Source organism: Thunnus albacares, chromosome 8 (genome assembly GCF_914725855.1).
Source record: "Thunnus albacares chromosome 8, fThuAlb1.1, whole genome shotgun sequence".
NCBI lineage: Eukaryota > Metazoa > Chordata > Actinopteri > Scombriformes > Scombridae > Thunnus > Thunnus albacares.
This window is the reverse complement of record NC_058113.1, coordinates 12992811-13014064: the sequence shown is the minus strand read 5'-3', so window position 1 is coordinate 13014064 and position 21254 is coordinate 12992811. Positions and strand designations below refer to the sequence as shown.

The 21254-nt window shown below is 39.7% G+C and overlaps 1 protein-coding gene across 2 annotated transcripts; it reads right to left on the bottom strand.

Annotated features, from left to right (window-relative positions):
• Positions 1–6000: 6000 nt before the first annotated feature.
• irx4a (iroquois homeobox 4a) lies at positions 6001–13335 on the bottom strand. 2 transcript variants are annotated; one of them, XM_044359357.1, is made up of 5 exons: positions 12777–13335; positions 11656–11907; positions 10526–10632; positions 8412–8722; positions 6001–7174 (listed from the first exon to the last, which is right to left on the bottom strand). In XM_044359357.1, exons 1-5 carry the CDS (start codon positions 12819–12821, stop codon positions 6453–6455), a joined length of 1437 nt encoding a protein of 478 aa, XP_044215292.1. In that variant the 5' UTR covers positions 12822–13335; the 3' UTR covers positions 6001–6452. The 2 variants fall into 2 exon arrangements, with proteins under 2 accessions (XP_044215292.1, XP_044215291.1); XM_044359356.1 differs by lacking the exon at positions 12777–13335 and having other exon boundaries at positions 11656–12164.
• Between the last annotated feature and the right edge of the window lie 7919 nt (positions 13336–21254).

The window sequence follows — 21254 nt, the reverse complement described above, 5'->3', positions numbered from 1 at the left end:
AAAGCACATGATCACACAGGAACCAACAAGCAGCTGGACAAGCCTGTTACAACTGATAGGACATACTGTAGCCACAGCCTGCCGCGTGTTGCATTCCCTGACAATTGTCCTGCCAACTGTAAACAGGCCCTTTTTTTTGTTTAGCATTACTATTTTTTACATAGTGGTTTTGTATAGTTAATAAAATCAATATATGCATAATTTCTAGCAGATGCTATCTCACAGAGCACTCTGCCAGTATTCAAATTGTGTTTTAAGATGTTTCAAGTTAACATTCAAGTTCAAATTTTGGTCTCTTAACTTCTGGAATCCCACTAGTCACTCCTCAATCTAAACACTGTATGAGACACAATGGAGAAAAGTCTGCATCAAAATTCTTCTCAATAATATATTTTTTTTAAAGGAGATTGATTGTACAAAACACTTTTCACAGTTAAACAACCACCCAGCACTTTAGGAAACCTTTTGTTTCCAGAGAAACCTGAGGGCCTCATTTGTATGTTTTGTTGGAGCTCCTGAACACAATGGAAAATTGAAGCAAAGGTCAGTGTTAAGTCTCCCCTGGCTTTTGTTCTTTAAAACAACAATATTGTATTGATCTGTCCTGAATGATAAACACAAATGTGTTGGTAAAACACAGTCTCTTTTGACCTTTAGCAATTACTTCTACATGGCTTTAACAGTGCTTGCACTGTAGACAAAAAAAGTACAACTTAATTTCTTTTGTTTTTGCCTTTTTTATGAAACATCAACATTTTACTCAAGTAGAGCAGGCTTACATCATGATGGATTTTAGTCAAATTTCACAGATGCTGCTCTTTGCAATGTAATCACAGTAAATGCATTATGATTACAAGATGCTGTGGCATTGCTACAGTAGATTTACATCTGGTCCACAAGTAACTCTTAGGGCAGCAAGATTTGACTCAGCATTACTGCTTCAACCATATGGGCACACGTTATTGCCAAATAACATTTGAATATATTTTTGACCTTGGATTAATGGTTAGTGGGTGTTTCATCCCACAGCATGCCCAAACAGAAATTGCAAGTATGCATATTCATCAAATGAACACATATCGGCAATATTGGGTCTTCTTTTTCTTTTGCTCCATTAATTAAATTGCAGCAAGCAAATATTTTGAGCATGCCCTGTTTTTGAATTTGCTACCAATGTGATGTTAGATATCTCATTAATTTAGGAGATACTGGGGTTACAGCAGGCTATAATTAACAAAACTAAGAGTCTACAGCCAAGCTAATGGCTCTGTGAGGCTGTCCTTAGGGAAATGTTATGCTCACAGTGAAAATGCTAATATGCTGATGTTTAGTGGCTATAATGTTTACCATGTTCACCTTCTTAGTTTTGTGTGTCATCAAGCTTACATTTGCTAATTCGCACTAAACACAAAGTACAGTTGAGGCTAATGGGAAGATTATTTAAAGATTATTTTTTGAAATTTTTTGACAGCCAAAAGTTCAGAGGAATGTGGATTGTATCTTAACCAGCAGGCTTCTGGGTGCCCCAGAAGTCATGAGTTTTGCAGTTATTTGGTCATAAACCAAAGTATTGGACAAATTAAAGTTCTGACCTGTTGATGCGCTAGATGAAAAGTCAGGATTGCCAAACTTTTTAGAATTCATCCTGAGGGAGACATGAATGCCTGTATCATATTTCATCCCAATCCATCCCATAGTTTGACGAATTTCATTAAAAACCAAAAATATCAATCTGCTGGTGATGCTAGAGAAAGTTAGATGATCACCAAAGTCAGTAAGGTTCTTCATGGTTTCTTGGGAGCATGAATATCTGTACAAAAAATGTCATGTCAGTTGTTGAGACCAACCAACCAATAGACTCAGTCATTGCCATCCAGAGCTAACCACTAGCCTAAAAAAGTAATGATTCAGCCTCATAATAATCAGACAGTTAACAACTTAGAGGCCTACTTATAGAATCTCAGTTATCTGGTGGCAAGCTTAACTCAGTTTAAGTTGTCTGACAGAGGTGAAGTGTGTTGTGATGACCCATGATCACACCCTCTTGACCTTTCCCCTGACCTTAAGAGGGTATGAGATAACAATGTCGGACTTTTTTAAGGCTACAACCATAGTCAAGCGAGGTAAGGCAACCAGATAAGCTGAACTCCAACCAAAATTTTAGAAATCTGAGCAGCTCTCTATTCAACTATATTTGTGATTTAATTCGAGGGCTCAAGTGGCTTATCCTCAAATGTAAAATTTTGAAATAAGTAAATTTTCTATTTATCCTTAATTTTGCTAGTTGAGTAAAGACTGTAGAATCACATAAACAACAAAGAAAAACAGAAAAAATAAAAAGAATGAGATATGTGCTTAAATAAGCTGTTAAGAAAAATAAACCACTTTTTAGAACATTTATTATACTTTTATTCAAGAAAGTAAAAGTATATAGGATGAATAACTATGTGAAATGGGTAGTGTTTATCTATCTATAACCTCTATGATTATGCAATTGGGAAAATAACTTTTAGTTCGGTCATCCAGTCAGACTTTGCAGAGCCAGCTGAGACGGTGAAAAGTGATGCCCCTCAGGCTAAAACCTCTTGACCTGTGGAATGACTGCAGGGAGGTGATGGCAGCAAGGGGCTGATAAAGGCCAGTCGCTGGGGCCTAAAGGCACATCCTGGACATGTCCTTTTGGCAGCCAGGCTCTGAACATAGCCACAAATACACACACACACACACAAACACACACACACATACACGCACACATCACAGACAATTTCTCCAAGCAGTGGAAGAGGAATAAAAGGAGACACTTCAAATCTTCAAGTAGTGGAGTAAATATTCTACACCTCATCTTGGTGACTGGTGACTGATGACAAAAAGCACACACCTTTGGATTTACATGTCACTCACTAAAATCCTCTGAGTTACTGACACCACACCAAATTTCAATTTTACTATGTGTGCTCGGCCCTACTTTGGTCTTCTCAACTCTATAAACTCCTCTCCTGATCTACTCTGTATTATATCAATAATATATTCATTTCTAAGATCAGCCATGCCAAGAATTCACATCAACTGACATTTAGATGTAATTTAATCCTTAGAAGAAAATATGTTTTTGAAATTATATGATTACACACCTACAGGCTGTTTTGTTTATTGTGGCTGTGAATGTATATTTTCTGATAGTAATACTTGCCTCATCTTAATTGGAATAAAAGGCCATTCCATTGATTCTTGAAAGGGGCATTCAGGCCATAACAGCATTGTGCCTTCTGCTTGTGTGTGTGTGTGTGTGTGTATGCTCTTTGTATGTGGTCATGCTTCATATTTTCATTTAAGCTTTGATCACATTACTGCTATTCACACCATATTAATGTTAGTCAATGAATAGATTAAATATTCAGTTAAGCCTGATGCGTGTTGAATGTGACTCTGTTTATGTGTGTGTCTGTGTGTGTGTGTGTGTGAGAGAGAGAGTTTGAGTAGTGTATGTTGATATGTAATGATGTGTAAATATATTTATGGCTCAGGGTCACAGTGGTATTAACCTGACCCAGGCTCTCTTTCTCTCTGGGGAGGCTCCGGGCTGCAGATTGTTCTATGTTTCAGTCAGCGTTTGTGGGCCTACTACCAGTATAAACAAAGCACATGTATTTGACAAGATGCTTGTTTTTTTTGTTTTTTTTTTTTAAAAAGGGGGGGTTGGGAAGGAGGGAAAAGAGGAGGGAAGGAAGCACCAACTTGAGAAGTATCTTAGGTAGTTCTATAACTTCTAGGATATCATCCATACCATTGTGAAACACCTTATCTCTAGACAATCATGTTGCACAAGACTGGTGGACAATTTTTTTAAGAAAGTGAGATCAAGCTTTGTATTAAACCCTTGACTCAGCTGCCCCACAAGAGGACTACATACTGCGCTCAGTTACGTGCCGCTTTTACCAAGTGTGGAAGGTATGCAGTTAAATGTCCCATCAGTCAGGCATATGCCAAAGGCCTACATCTTATTCAAGTTTTAAACCTCTAATTGGTAACGTTTAAAAGGCGTTTAAGAGTGCCCTTTCTTCTCCCTTTTCTCATTTCCCATTTAATGTGTTGTGTCAAAGTCTATTACCTCAGTTGGACGTTTCTGTCCCTTAAGTTGAAAAAAGGGAGGGGGGTGAGAGAGAGAAAGAGAGAGGGAGAGTGAGAGAGTGAGATAGAGAGAGAGGGGAGGGGGGGGGGGTGGAGGGGAGCCATCAGCTGAGGTTTGCCAGGCAGGTCGATAAAGCTTTTAGATTTGGAGATGTTTTCAGGGGGAGCCCATTTCCTGCGGCTAAGAGTTGTTAATGGAGCTTAAGGAATTATCTTATGACTCTCTGTTTGAGAGCAGTTTATTCCAGCCCGGACCCTGCTCCTGTGTCGGAGTGGCTGAATATGCTGCTGTCAAACCCGCTTAATGAAAAGTAACGCGTCGCTGATTACAGTTTTATTTGGTCTCTATGTAAAAAGCTCCTGTTAATTTACCATCTCGCTCCCTCTGTGTGTTCGTATTTGCCACGGCTGAATGGTTTAGTTATAGCTGGCTTCTCTCTCTCTCTCTCTCTCTCTCTCTCTCTCTCTCTCTCTCTCTCTCTCTCTCCCTCTCTCTCTCTTTCTCTTCCTTCATGTCTCTTTCTCTCAAATAAAAAGCCACTTGGTTCGGAGGTCTAATAAAATCTGTCTTCATGCTAAATTAATTAAACGTCGAGGCTATATTGTCTTATCAGTAGGGACTTTAACTCTGGCCTAATTTTTCTATCAGTGGCTATGAAAAATTAAATACACAATTTTGCATGTAGGCTAATAAAAAGCCTTGCATCAAGTAAAATATGAATACAAAATATCTCTATAAAAATAAGTACCCATTAACACCGCATACACCTGTCAGATATCTATTCCCTGACAGCATTTATGTCTTACCCCGAATTTATTTTGCGGTCATGTCAACTTTGCTCTCGAAATGCTGCAGGCAAGGTTTTCCGACCTATGAAAGCAAATGAAAACATACATCCTGACTCTGATATATAGAAAATCTCTTTTGTCCACTATAGCACTTTCTTCCAGGGGGGGTAGATCTCAATCGTTTGTGCTTTTTTCCCCATTAAAATTCATCACTGAAGCCCACCCCTCCCTTCCTTCCCCCCCTCTCACAGGACATACAGTCCCCCGAGAGCTCCACTTTCGCCATTACTGTCAAGTACCCTTGACTCCTTTCTTTTTGCCCTTTTATCTACAACAACTAATTCGAGTTCCTTTGCCCTTTTCACTTTTAGACGACGTGAGTGCCTCTCTCGTAAAGCCCTTTCACTTTTCAGAGGAGGAATCAGCATCCAAGCTTTTTTTTCTTTTCTTTTTTTTCTGTGGGCCTAGTCTCTCTGAAATTGAGGGGTTAGTGTGTCAAAACGTAAACTCCTCACTTCAAATTATTTTGCAGGGCCTCCCGTTTTGAACCCATTAATGGACGTATGGCGAATAACTTACCCTTTTGACAGCTGCATCATGGACGATGTTGAGATGTTTCGATAATATTATCAGAGAGCAGAGAGGGGAAATCAATAGCCTGACATGAAATATGACTGCGAACATCCCAATTACAGCCTGTTTAGAGGGAATTAATGAGGCAGATCTTAGATACTGATATTGTTCTGTCTTGAGGGTTGAGCTGCCTCATTTTCTCGCTGTCACTAAATGAGAGTGAATGTTTTTTGTTTTTTTTTTTAAATTACACAAGGTCGGAACTATATTACCTCGCGCTTGTTTTAATGGGTTAAGAATGAATTGGAATGATAAAACTGATTTATTTAACAGTAGATTGCGTTTCAAAAGGTACTCTCTGCTCAGTCGTGTAGTAGGCCCCATGACGTCCTAGTTGTGTGAAGGAAAATACATTTCAAAAGACAGACCAAGGAAGAAAAGCAAGGACATTCTTTTTTTTCAGCACCATGGACAGCAACTCTTATATTAACCCAACATCACAAGCGCTCCTCAGAAAACGACTGCTTTTATTTTCAGTGAACAAAGTTGAAACGCTCTCATCCACTTCCTACAGGAGAGCTGTGCATTTGTGAGACTTTTTTTCATTTAATAGTGATACTCAACTGCTGAGACCTAAATAATATTCAATTACATTTGCATGCGCATAGTAAAGAAAAGTAAAAAATAAATCATGTAAACCTCAGGCCTATTTTTTTCCCAAGATGTAAACTTGTAGTTATACATTTCGATAAGTTTTGTGCGTGCGTTGAATCAAATAAGCCGAACCGATCCGAATGTTTCACTTGTAACGCCAATGTAACAGCTATAGCCTACCATTGCTTTTAAAAAAACGAATAAAACATAATGAGGGGAACATGAAGACGAAGTATGCTTTTCCATCCGACTTTCAGTCAGCCACAAAAGTCTGTGTCTTTTAGCAACAAAAGGGTCATTTGGTTTTGTTAGGAACAGAAGAGTTTGTTGATAGTTTTTGGGAAACTCATGGCACTGTCTTTGGAGGAGTCTTGATGCTGCTGCAAGGCCGCCGCGCTCCTCTCAGCCTCCAGAATGGCGCCTTTGGTGTTCGTGGTCCAAGAGACGGTGGTGTTGGTCAGAGCCTGGCTCAAAGTGCTGTGCCTGAACAAGGGGTCGTGGAAAACCCCGTCCACCCAGTTTCTCAAGGTCGTGACCGGCGAGTCCTGCCTGTTGTCCAGGCCGGCCACGGGTGAGGTAGCGGCGGGGGACGGGGTGAGGGAGGAGGGCGGCGGCTGGCACCTCAGCATACAGGACGGGTACTCAGTCTGGTTCAGGGATGTCGCGGTCTGGGCCAAAGACCAGATCCGAGGTTTGCCGTCTAATATCTGGTGCCCTTGTTGCTGCTGCTGTTGTTGCTGCTGATTATAGCACGCCTTTGCTTGCTGTCTGCTGTCCGGCTGGAAATCCTCCGGATTCGTTTTGAGACAACTTTTGCTCAAGTCCTGCTCCCCCCCGAGAGAGACGGGGATGGAGATTTTCAGAGACGTGTCTTTGATGAGGTGTTCAGTGGGGCAGTCGTTCGTCGTTGACATGTGTGTGTTCATGTGGTATCGGTGCTTCAGCTCACACTCCGAGCTCTCAGACTCCAGAGTGTCGAAATCGTCCAAGTCGCTCAACTGAAGGTCCTTATCAGCCCGACTTCGGGTTTCTAGGAAGAAAAAAAAGATCAGAAAGGAGACAACAGACTTGTCAGTGAAAGATTTGGTGTTATATCATGCGACATTAGATCTGATCCGGAACAGTCAATCTCGAATACATTGAACTTGCAGTCACACTTTTATAGCTGTTCGTTCAATTAAGGCGTTAATGTTTACAGCCTAATTTACTACAGTCATAATACATATGATCAAAACAATTATCAGCTTTATGATCATCAATTATACTTTCAGAAATGTATAGCTAGTTTACATCAGCTTGATATAAATCAGTTCATTAACTGAATTCATGAATTTAGGCCTGTCAGAAATATCAACACGATTTAACTGAATATTTGCCTAAACTGAGTTTAAGTAGTTTAGGTGAAACTGACTGAGGCCTGTCCAAGGGTAATCTAAAGTTAAAAATTCTTTATGTTGACCAAAGTCAATGTCAGGCCTGCACACTGCTGATGCTGTTAATTCTACATATTGTTTCTGACACAGTGCATATTACAGAAATAAAATGTTCAACAAAACAAATTGAAAGGCCTCGTTGACATTTGTTTCTAATTATCAGCATGATATATTGTTTAGCAATAATTAGGCTACAGTATCAAACAAACACTGTTCTTGTTAAAATTATAAAATAAAATAATATTAAGTGTAAGACCGACAGGGTTTCAGAGATTCAAATCCCTTACACTGATTAGTGGATTTTGATACTGAAATTTTATTCTAATTTACATTCTGAACTAAATAAAAATGTCAGTGTGGTAACATTATCCCAGTTTATGGTGTGTCATAGCAGCTGAAGAATAAATAGATCCAGCAGATTCAAATTATATAGCTACATGTACAGTTATTTTTGTCCTAGTTGTTCTTATTATTTTCATTTCCATTATCAATCAGTATCATCATGATTCCTCCATGTGCATGAAGCGTTCAGCATTTTGGTCAACTCCAGTTGTTTTTAAATGTGCCCTATAAATAAACTTGACTCGACTAAGAGGTTTCTAAAAGTGTCTTATTTTAAACTATACTCAAAAATAATACTTCAGTGTTTGCATTCCAAAAAAAGTGTACCTTTCTGATACTAATTTCAATGTAACAATGCATTTTTGAGAGAAGATGTCATACATGCTGTTTTTTAAGCAGGCTCTTGAGACAAACAACGCCTGTTATGTTCTGCCAAACAATTAAGCAGTGTTATTTTCTTTCTCCAGAGCAACAAGACATTGTGACACTAACCATCCTCATTGTTTTCGCTTTTTATCTGCTCCTCCTGAGACCCGTCCTCATCCTCGTCATATCTCTTCTCCTCTGAGCCCTTGTTTCTGGGCGGCCATGTCATCTTGTTTTCCTTCTTGAGCCTCCTCCTGGCGTTTGCGAACCAGGTAGACACCTGCGTCAGAGTCATCTTGGTGATGATGGCCAGCATGATCTTCTCGCCTTTAGTTGGGTACGGGTTCTTTCTGTGTTCCTGCAGCCAGGCCTTTAGCGTGCTGGTCGTTTCACGCGTTGCGTTCTTTCGCCTTGTTCCTCCATCCATGGAACCATATCTGTTAATTGAGAAGACGCAACCACAGTGATAATGAGATGGTAAATATAGTATGTGATGCTTGTTGCATGACAATTTCTGATGTGTTGCTCTTGCAATGTCTCTCCTGAAAACAATGAGAGAGCCATCTGCTTTTTGGAGTCTTCGTGAAATGAACATACTGCAAAAAGCTTTATAAACCCAACAGTCGCACACATATTATTGCATAAAGACTAATAAATAAACAAACACATGTCAGTTAAGAGACATGATTTAGAAAGTACAATGGGGGAGAAGGTGAAAAGCACCCCCTTTTTAAGCACACCATACTGTACACATTGTCTTTCCCTAAGTAAATGGTAAAGAACATTCAGAACATTCGTAAATGGCAAGCCATGTTAATATAATTCTCCATAAATGGAGAACAGCATTGAACCTGCCTGGACTATGTGCAGTATCCAGTATTACACAGGATTGACAAGATGGAAGGCTATACATGACTTCTACTCTGAGAAGTACCTACACTGATATACAAAGTAAATTTGCTATCCTTATCTTTTGGAAATGTGCAAAGTTCCCTAACAAGTAAGATGTTTTACCCGTAATAACGCCACATGTATTGTATTGTACTGTATATTGTAGGTCCTCTAAGTGCAGCATACGACTCCCTCCCTAACCTCTCCTCTCACACAAATATCAACCATAGACCTACATTTAAAATGCACAGTGTTGATTTTCAGTCAGCAGTGAGCTGTAAAAGTCCTCTCAGGGGAGGCTTTTATGAGGCCTTTATTGCTCTGTATAGCTTAGTGCAGGTCAAGCACTGCTAAGGGAATCAAAAGGAGAGGAACGCTGCACCTTTCCTTACCCTGTGTTGTTCCCTCACAGATAAAATAGACTGTAAAATTGCTTTATTGAGTGTAATGATGAGCCCTCAGGTGAAAGGCGGGCTCAGATAGAGTGGTACTGCTGTAGGCCTGCTTGTTTATCTGAGTGCCACTAATTCTGTTTTGCCTTCGACTTGGGCCTTTTGTTGTATGTGCACTTATTAGGTTTCCTGCTGACATGTTTTGCACTTTATATTGAATTTAGAGTGACTTGTAAAAAGGCCGGCTCATGGACTTGTGTTGTGGGAACTCTCAGTTTGCAGTGGAGCTAATCTGTATGACACTTTGTAGATCAATTAACGCACAACGCTATAAAAACAAGAATGTTTCCCATGCTACCCTCTGCAATTGCCTTAGCGTTGGCTTCTTTAAAGTTGCGTGTTCAATCCAAAGAGCATGCGGATCACAATTTACAAAATAATGTATTGTTATCATTGAGGTCCTATATTTTCACCATATCCCAGACTTAATTTGGATGTCATCTGATTATTGAGAAGACCTTTCCATATGGCAGGCATGCTCTTCACAAACGTGAAGAGGCCTCATGTCTTGCTCAAAGGGGCATGGGTCTTCTCAAGCACATCACCCCCATCAGGAAAGAAATGTGTAATGAGATGAAGGTGATAACCCTGTGCTGTTAGATATGATGAGAATGGCCTTGATCTTGCACGGGATGATTGATTTAAACCCTACACTAGTGTACAATACTTTGAGTTTGCCTTGATTTTAATCACATCCTGTGTTTGTAGCTTAAAACAGATGAATGAAACTTGCAAACCTACATGACAGTTAACTTATATACTACACATTTTTATAGTAGTATAGTATAGTCGTACATATTCACAGTCACTCAAAGACGTCTCATGTTTGCACTGATAACCATGCGTCTTAGCATTAGAAATATTACCTACTGTCCCATTGTCATAAAAACAACATACCTGTCATACTGATACTGTCCCAGGGTAGGATCATAAGGGTAGTAGGCTGTCGCCTGGGTTATTCCCGCATGCGCAGAAGCTGTGGCATCTTTAGTATCGAATGTGCCCTGCAATCATACATGAAGACAAGTGTTTGAGAGAGCGAAACAAAAGAAGTGCAATACATTTTGAAACATCAAATAACTCAAATGGTGCTGAATAAATACTGTATATCAATGATACATATTTGTACTGGCAGTAGTTTAAAGTTGTTTGTTTATGCAATTCATTGGGGCTAATTGTCTAGGACATGGTAAAACGAGTAAGACAAATTGCCCATGGTATGCTTTTATTCAAATACATATGTTAACATGGTTACTGAAATTACAAAACCCTTAGCTTAACCTTAAAGAATTTCCACATAGAAGTTCATTTCAATTTTTAGGAATTAGATTGAAAGAAAGTAACAGGAAAAACTATTCTGTAGGTTTGTAAGTGTCCAGTTCTGGGTTCATGGGCAAACATATCTGTCAGAGAGCTCCAAGAGCGACATAATACCATGTTCAATTATTGGAGCTAATTGCCAATAATATAATGCATATGTTGTTCTAATTGCCCTTCTTACCACAATATCCTCAAATAATCTAAGCACTTAAATGTATTTCAACACTAAACCAACTGGAACAGACTACATTCTTGGATATTATAGGCCCATGTATTCCTGTTGGGGGTCTGTTATAAAAGTGTTTCAGAATTCATTTTAAATCATTTAATCAGACACTCCAAAGATTAGAAGTTTGTCTCTTTGTAAATTTCAACTTGTTTCCAATGGAAAGTAGCTTTCCTGGACAGCTGTGGAATGATACAGCTTTTTTCTGCCTTGTTTCATGAAAATGATTTGAACTTTTACACCAGAGAAAGTACTACCCTGGAACAATTAAGCCTTTCTAGCACTGCTGAAAAAGTAGTCTATATTATTATTTAAGATAGAGAAGTAGTCTTGAAAGATGATAATAGAATAAATCACGTACAGTGTAAAAAAAGATTGGTACTTTGCATGCAGTAAAAAGAGAAGAGGTGAGCTTGGCTCAAGTCTCAGCATCCTGCGGCTCCATTAATCAATGCCTAGAGGGATCAAATGAAGGGCTTACCAGCGAGTAGAAAGCCGAGGCGTCCGTGCCGTATGTAACGTAATTCCCATATCCTTGACCGCTGGTGTAGGGGCTCCCGTACACGCCCAGCGCGGCGGCTGAACTCAGTTCATGCCTCGCCGTGGCAAGCAGCCGGCTCTCGTACACGGGGCAGTAGACTGGTGTCTGCCCGGACGCCGCTACTCCAGAGTCGGCTATGGATCTGCCGGTGGACTCGCAGCAAGTGGTCAGAGAGTTGGTTGTCATCAGGAACTGGGTGAAGACCGAGAGAGAATATGCTACTTTTAAAATAAGTGAATTCTGCATCGAAACAGAAAACTAATGTTTATCTTAAGGATCTTGAGCTCAAAGTTTAAAACTTTATTTTTTTTTAATATGAGAGAAAAGAGCGACTCAATGAATTAACTTGTCTGACCGCAAAATCACACATGATTTAAGTGTTTGACAAAAATAATTTTCTCATTAAATTAAGTGAACTCGACATTATTTTTTCCAGAATGCCAGTCTTTAAAAACTTAAATACAACATTAAACGATTGTAAAGACTGATATTGGATGATGAATGATGTTTGATATTCTTGTGATAATGTGCGCGTAAAACGTGTCCAAAACGAGTCGCTTCTTAGCCATGATCCAAATGAAACACAGGAGGAAGCGTTACAAACAGATACAACATGTTTTCCCAACATCGCCCAGTAATACACAAAGTAATGCCCAAATGATTTTTTATGGCTCAAAGCCAAAACAAAACAGCAGCTGGGTTACGGCGCAAACACACGCAGCGTGTGCAGAACAAGTTGGCATGTGTGTTCCAGCGCAGATAAACATATGGTTGACATTACAGAACGGCTATTATCTTGCAGAAATCAGTGAACGGGAGGTCGCGGGTCTCGCTGGTTTCTGGTTACCCTCTTCTTACTTTTTTTCTATCGCTGCTGAAACACAGGTATCACTGATTGTAACGCAATGCCTTTCCGATATCCAAAAGGACTGTGAGAGCGTCCCTGATTCTTGGCCAAAGTGCGTAAAAGGATCAAGCTTAAATCGATGAGATAATCAATCGCTGCAACATCAAAAGCAAAACAGTCTATTCACTCAGAAAAGGTAGTTACGTGAACTTACTTGTGGAGCAGACGAATAGGGATATCCAAATTGTGGATATGACATGGTAGAGAGGTCCCCCAATATCCAGAAATAAAGCGAGACTGAAGGTCTCCACTCTAACGCTGGCTGCGGCTCTGTTTGACTGTACCAATTGATCGGTAAGCACAGGCTTCTAGGATGCTTATAGGGCGAAGCAGAGTAGCATGTTTAATTTGTGTAAAATGCCCCCCACTCGAACGCCTTTCAAAGGGCAAAAAAAAAAATAAAAAATAAATAAATGAAAAAAATCTTATAGCTCCTCTTTTTTTCTTTTTATAAGTCTCTTAGAAATTAATACACGGATTAAGGTGACACATGCTATCTTTGCCTAGAATAATCACTTTGTTGTCAGATACATATTTTTGGCTTATAAAAAAGTAGTATAAAAGACGTCAGCAGCAGAGGCAGGTTGTTTTAAACGGCGGCGACTCTGACGTCAGAAGTTTCCCACTCTGAAAATGACCAGACTGTAACTTTAATATGCATTTTCTTTCTAAGGATGACGACAAAAGCAGAAAGAACAATTCAAGAAGAAATTCTTTAAGAGGGAAGAAGGGAATTTAAAAAAAAAAAAAAACGTGTCCTGGAAGTTAATTCACAATCCCAATCAATCAATTAGGCCAATCAGTGTCTTCAATATGCAAACGTATGTATTAGTTTAAATGCATTAGGCCTAATTAAGCACATTCCTATCATTCCTCCGCAGTGATGCTAATCACACGGGGGATGAATTGATTTTAAATTAATTAGTGAAGAATATTTTCATACTCAGCAGAGAAACCAATTGCAGCTGTACAGTAGAGTGAACAAATAAGACAAATGCATTGAATTAATTAATATTTTGATAATTTCCCACTTAAAGCAGATTATCTTTTTGGTTCATATCTGCCAATTCAAACAGGAGCATTGAGTCCCCCGAGTGTTTTAATGCCTCCCAAAAAGTGCGAAGGATGTTTTTTGAATGAACTTTGCACCATGAACTTAACATCGTAGAAATCCCGAGATATTTCAGTTGTTAATGAATTTAAAACCACCGTTCCTATCTATCTATCTATCTATCTATCTATCTATCTATCTATCTATCTATCTATCTATCTATCTATCTATCTACACATGTATCCCTCCCTCTCTCTCGTGTGTGTGTGTTTTGGTAAGGTAACACTGTCAAACTGCAGTACCCAAACAGCCAAAAGCCCAAACTCGCCAGCGCTGGTGCGCGCTGCCTTGCTTGGAGAATCCCGGGTTGAGACATGTGGATAGCCCCGGGGGTCACTCCTCAAATTAATGATGATGTACTCCTCCTCCTCCCTCCTCCTCCTCCTTCTACTCTGCTCTCCAGCTGGATCTCTGCCTGCCGGTGACAGGTCGATTGAGAGTGATTGATGACTATCTAGGGGACCGGGGCCAACATAATAATATGATACCGGCACCTTGCAATAATTGCTCGCTTTCATTTACAGATGAAAGAAGTAATAAAGAGCTATAAAGACGGACAGGCTTGTGCTTCGGTTAAGTAACTTTTTGTCTTGCTTTTCTTCTGTTTTATTTGGGAGAAAGGTTGGGTAGTGTGGGAGGGCGGTCTGTATGAAATGTCTGTTCTCTCATTTATTTTGACAAATTGAATTATGGGGGGTTAGTACCTCCAAGCAAATGGCCGCATTAACGCTGTGAACAGGGGGGGTCAAAAGGGATCAGCCAGTGCTTTTTAATTTGCATTAGCTCTAATGCCACCTTAACATTAACAACCCGTCTGAACCGCTCAACCATACACTCACTCACACATCAGACGCACACACACGCACGCACACACACACGCACGCACGCTCTCTCTCTCTCTCTCTCTCTCTCACACACACACACACACACACACACACACACACACACACACACACACACACACACAGCTCCATTTTGTCTTATTAATTTAGACTTTTTTTTTCTTTTTTAAATTCATTGGGGTTAATGTGACACGCAGTGCATTAAGGCAGGGCGGGACCCAATTTATCTTCAACATCACACCCGGTGGACGAAAGAGAAAGTGTTGACACGTTGATATTGAGCACGGTGGGAGCGCACCTGACGCACGCACGCATACACACACATACACACACAGTGGCATACTCTTCCACAGTAATATATTCTTTTATCAGAGCTACTCTGTTAATTTTGTTTATTGCCCTTTGCATGGGCCTCTGCTTTTGTTTATGTATGGAATTAGGCTGGAGACAGTGAAAATGTGATAGACACATCCACTAAACTATACTGCCCACATACCCTCCCTCCTCCCCTCGGTGTATACCTTTTCATTATCCACTGCGTTACCCAGTGTTATCGGGCGCCTATAATAAAATATTTAGGCGCACTAGTATATGCTTTTAGATGGAAAATGAAGGCGACGGCAGGGGTTCATGCTTGTTTAGCGTTTAAAGATTCAAAGAGAGGCTTCTTATTTTTCTTGGGCAGATGTGGAGAAGCAGGGATGCTCTACGATTAAAGTGGAGCAAGTGAGGGATAAGATGTGATTCCAGTCCAGGACAAAGCTACTATAGGGCCTACTTAAGGCCTGATTGCATTTTCTTTCTTTCCTTTTTTGTTATGAAATTAAACATGATAATCAGGTAGTTATATTATCTTTTATTATCTATATGAATGAGCAAGATTATTTTATTGTATAGATTAGGACAGATATCAATGTTCAGCAGTGATCTAGTGAAGGAGCATTCATCATGTTCAACGAGCACCATAAATCAACTCCTTTACTTGAACTAGATTAACTAAATGAGGTAATTATTATCGCTGTACCATGATTCAACTCCAACATCCTTTCTTCAACAGTTATTTTTGAATGAAAGTTTTTGCCATTTGACATGAACCTAAAACTGCTGTATTCTGAATAATAACTGTGCTGCGTTGCACTTTGAAGTAAGAATGCTAATTTGCATCTGTTTTCCAACTAAACTCATATTAAAAAAGATCCCCTGAAACTTTGTAATCATGAAGGTGTCACTTTCCTGATAATCTGTCATTGATTAATGAGCCACAAGGAGGGGAGTGGTGAGTGTGTGTGCATGAGAGAGAGAGAGGAAGAGAAAGAGAGAGAGAGAGGTGAAGGGAGGAGGGTAAACACTCCCTTCTCTCAAAATTTCAGACAGCTGAGTTTTAAGTGAGACAGGCTACAAAACAGAGGTCAACTTTGTCAATGATGCACCACATTGAATCTTTCACCGATGGGCAATGAATACATGCATCTTTTGTCATTCAAACCTTGATGGATATTTGTGTGTTTTGACAATATTTCTTTTTAGGCTATTTGAGATATATGGCACAAAATAATGTTAAAGACACTGAATGTACACCTAATCCCACATCAGAACAATTCAGTTGCGCTTAAGTTTCACTAAACCATATATGTCAACTTTAAAGGCCTCTGAAATAAAATGGGGACTTTGGGCATTAATATAATTGACTTGACTTGAATGCATTACAATGAGTCTGTCCATCTCCTAGACAACTGACCTGCCATTGAAATACACAAGCTGAATGAATAAAATACAAAAATTGTCTTCCTGACACTGAGTTTAAGGCCCTTACAATGAACATCTTAGTTGTCTCGATGTCTCAAAGCTCAAAATGAGTGTTTCTAGTGTTATTTCACTTTCTTTGCCTAAGTTAAACATTATCTCGGGTGGCCGGTTTATTTTCACAGATTTAGATTTGTGTGTTAAGATCAAAAGCAAAATGTGTGAATTCTGTTCTGGGTTTTGAATCATACTGAGGGTTGAGTGAGTACTGAAATAGGAAACTTGCCTCAATCAAGTGTGGTTCAGTGATAGTGATGTTGGCCTCTGTCATGTTCTTACTCCCCAATGTGGGTTAGCATCAGGTGAAAGAAAAACTTGGCTTATTGACTTCTTCAAAATGGACTTGTCCCTGTTTTTAATTTCTGTGTATTCTTTTATCATTCATACTGTCAGTAAAGTAAAAAGTAAATGTTTAGCCAATTTGTGAGCATCTCAACGGTTCTGGCCGCTTTTGTTACAGTAGTTGTTCTCTTTGTTCCAACTTTATGAATATTAGTTCTATTCTATCCACCCAAACACTCTGATGTTTATGGCCCCCTGTCTCAAGCGCTGTTTTTTGAGTCAGCAACGTAGAAACCCAAGTTGACCTCAATAGTTGAAGACAGCTACACAGGCTAACTCGTTCTGTGACATGAAGCCCCGAGCAGCTCCCAGGCTTTCCAATAGCCATCATGTTTGTCTTTCTGCAGTCATAGAAATAATGTCCAAGCACTCTTATACACTCACACATACACACACACGATGCTTATTCAGCAAAACATTAGCCTATCTACTGTCTAGTCTAGTCTTGGAATCCAAATGGAATATTGATCTCCAACGATCTTCTCAATGTATTTCTTATTTCTTCTCTTGAACAACACAATGATTTTTTCCCAGTTCTCCTCTTTTGGCCCTAAAGCCCTAATGGTTTTTGCATGAGTTGGGTGGTAGGCTGGGCTGCTTCAGGCACTCTGTATAAAAACTGTGACTTTTGCTGTTTTTTGCTGAATATGTCTGAGGTGCTTCTAGGTGGTAATAAATACTTTTAATTGGTGGATTGTGCAAAGTAGACAAACATTTTGATTCTTTACCAGCTGACATGTCTTTTCAAATGACTTTCTTTTAATGTGTTAGCCATGAGGTTAGCTTGGTTATCTTTCTTACCACTTTATAGGCACCTTCTGGTTTCATTTCGCATTTTGTTGACACTACCAAAAAGTAAAAAGAAAACAGAAAACAGGGTATGAATTGTCTTCTATCTAAGACAAATGAATAAAAATGAAATATTTCCATTATAATCACAAAATGGTCCAAGGCAAATTTTTAGTCAATCAAACAATGTACACCATAAGTAGATTTCATATTAAAGACATTATGCAGGTGGACATCCAAATGCTTTATGCAAATCATACAGCATTAGTACCCTACATGATAGCCTGTCCATTATCCCTCATGTATTATCCAAAGTAAATTGCACAGCAATGTTTATTCCCATCAAAGTGGACCTCACAGTTTTTAACAATATCACAATAATATGTCTGCCACAAGTCAACCCAAACCTCGTTCTGTCGTCCTCTCACTCCCTTCTCTCTCACTGTTCCTCCTCTCCAGCCTCTCTAAGAGGTTTAACATGTCAAAGTTCTCTCAGCTCATCCATAATTGATCACCACAACGGGAGCATCTTCGCTGCACTTAGTTAACTAGCTATCTGCAGGTGTTCCCTTAGCAACTGGCCAGGGTCTGAAACACAGAAGAACTGTATGTAGACTCCCAAGCCCCAAAAATGTGAACCCAACGTGTCTTGTAAATCTTGGTGTTGGCCCCTTGTTCACTGGTTGTGTTCTTGGACTCAGTATGTATGTCTGCCCATTACACAGTCCAGGATATGGGTGAAAACAATCAAATGTCTTGTAACATTGAAGCACTCTGAAGTATTTTGGTTTAGTTTCTGTCTGTTCCATTAAATATATGCTGTGGCCTAGTAGCTGGTACAGCTGAAAGATGTAGTGGTAGTTAAATTCCCTAGACCAAAAAAAAATATTTTACCAGACCTACCAGACCTACCTGTGCTGTGACATAAAAATTGGAAGCCTGTGCAGGATTTGGACTAGCATTAAGTATAACTGACTTTTTGTGTGTTTGGAGTTTTGCTTTGTTAGCAAATGTTACTAATTTGCTATAGCCTACTACCTGTGTGAGACTGGGAAAGACACCCGAGTCCTATTCAGCTCATTAAAAAGGGCTCACTGCTAGGTTTAGATAGTTAGATAAGTGTGCATCTCATGAGCAGATTAGCTGCTCAACCCAAGTACCCTCACATACAGAGTTTAGTGTATGGCAGACTATCAGCAGAGTTAGCATTATCATTAGCTGCAGGGCACTAACAGACAGTCAGAAAGGATATAGCATTTTAGGTTTAGAGTTAGGGAGTCATCAGTAATTGGTCTTTTTGTATCCTTTGAGTTAACAGTTGGAGGGACTGTAAATACGCTTTGCTCATGGTAGTGTAATGTTTGGGGCTTTATTAGAGGCTGGTCTGTGCAGTGCACCTTTGGTGGTGCAGTTCACATTTAATAGTGACTTTCAGCAGTTTCAAACATGTAGCTGTTTAACTGTTTCATGTGTCAGCAAGTACAATGGAAGAATAATGGCTACTGATTTGAAAGAGTCCCTGTTAAAAACTGAGAATATGACCTATGTGCAGTTTAGATGGCTCAAACAGAAGGAGTTGATAATGACTGAGCAAGAGGAGGTTAATTTGGAAGAAAATATGTCAAAACTGGCTATGGCAGTATGGTTGGTGGAAGCTCTCAATTTAGAAAATATTTGGTTAGAGCAGGAGAAATAGAATGAGAATAGGACACACAGAGAAAAGGAGAAATCTCTAGAGAGGGTACACCTAGAGAAAATGGCCCACATTAAACTGGAGAAAGTTAGAGCAATGATACCACCACACCACCACTACCTACCCACCACTACAACCTTTTGGAGAGAATTATGTGGTCATGTCTTTTGAAATGTTTTAGAAAATAGCAACAGAAAGAATACCCAAAAGAAAAATGCCTTCTTGGGGAAAAAGATTGGACTAAACAGAGCGTGGCGTCCCCCGCTGCCTGAGCGTAATAGTTGTCCACCCTGCCAGACATGGCAAGGCGCTTCTACTCAGCTATCAGGGCGTACTGCCACAGACCTTTGCTGCCACAATGGTTCTAAATTGGGAATACAAATAGCAGTTACCCAAAGTTGGATGACAGGCTTGGACCATCTATATAAGTTGGACCAGCAGCTCTGGATAAAAATGTTAATGATGATCATAGGGGTTATGATGGTTTCATAACCCATCTTTAGTTAAAGATGGTTTGTGACTCTAGAGCCGAGTAGACCCTGATTTGGAGTGGCCTGGTGGAACCACTCACTTCCAGTTTCATTGGAAGGTTTGCTGTTGTGCAAGGAATAGGTAGAGGTCATGAAAATGCACAGATTTACAAAATTCTCTTAACATCTGAATTAGTCTCAGAGCACAGAGCAGCCAGATGGCTCACAACGTAGAATTTGAATATTCCCAAGTTTTCCCTGCATTTCTAGTAACTTGCGCATCGACCAAGAGAGCAAAGAGCAGGAGGGGTCCTGCAGGTCCTGATCTGCTAGACAGTCTTTTTGAGTCAGAAGAGCCAGAGGTAACAATAGAAAGCCATGGACCTAAACCAAAGCTGACTAATGTTCCTTATGATAAGACTCTGGATGTTGTTCAAGGTGCTGACTCAAGGGTTCAAGGGAAGCTGCTCCCTTAGTGGGCTGACGAGATCCATTTTACATTGGAAGTCTTTGATGGGGAACCAGAGGAAAGATCCATCCCTGGAATATGATTTAAAAGTGGCAACTTTGGCTAAGGAGGCTCATGAGATTCCTGTAGGTCAGTGGTTTTCAAAGTGGGATCCTGGGACCCCCCGAGGTCCTTGAGGGTGTTCCAGGGGGTCCCCAGCAAAAAGGGGAATAATTTATTTTTACTATAATTCCATCCATAAATAACATAATGACAAAATGTATGACTATTTTGGTCATGGATAGCATACACTTTTTGTAATAAAAATCTAAAAGCAAAACCTTGTCAGATGGGGGACCTTGGGACAAAATCTTATCAAATGGGGGTCCATGGTCTAATTTTTGTCAGTTAAGGGATCGTTAATGTGAAAAAGTTTGAGAACCACTGCTGTAGGTTACTTTGTGAAAGATGTTCTAGTGTGGTGACCCGTTGCTTGTCTGGCCAATGAAGATTGGGCCATGTTCAAGTAGGTTGTGCTTCCTAAGTGTTACTGCGTAGAAATATTACTATTACAGTAGCTCAAGTGTCCCTGATAAGAGATCAAATGGGTGCAAGGAAAACCCCTCATAAAATCAGTAGACGCTTCCATTGGCCATTGGAGTGTTAGAAAAGACATAAAGAGATTCTGCCACGTTTGCAGTAAAGCATGGAAGGTCTCCAAACAGGAGCCATTTGCTCATATTATGATGGATTGTGTGGGACCATTGCCAAGGTCCAAACATAGAAATTAATATTTGTTAACCATACTTGTTGCACAAAATTTTTAGTGTATTTTAGGCATATATTAATAAAGAGGAAAAGGAAAAGAAAGAAAGAAAAGAAAAAATGTCAAGTGTAAGCTTTTTTTTTTCCTTTGTTTTTTAGTTTGTAGGATGGGGAATGCCATGGTCACAGGATGTCATTTTTGTTTGGTTCAAGAGGGTTGGTTTTACGTAACACGAGCCTGTCAGAGGGAGTTGTATCTTGCTGTGAGTAGCAACTTCTTTTTGAGACTGTGATGGACAATGATGGAAAGCCCTCATCCCTGAAACATTTTGGTTAAACTTCTGTCCGTGTCTATTTTTTAACCCAAAA

Excerpts from the sequence above, each read along its gene's own strand:
- irx4a (XM_044359356.1), bottom strand. The coding sequence starts at position 11,961 with ATGCAGAATTCACTTATTTTAAAAGTAGCATATTCTCTCTCGGTCTTC. Across the intron at positions 10,633-11,655 it reads CCTCGGCTTTCTACTCGCTG|GGCACATTCGATACTAAAGA; the intron begins GTAAGCCCTTCA and ends GTATGATTGCAG. Across the intron at positions 8,723-10,525 it reads GGACAGTATCAGTATGACAG|ATATGGTTCCATGGATGGAG; the intron begins GTATGTTGTTTT and ends CTCAATTAACAG.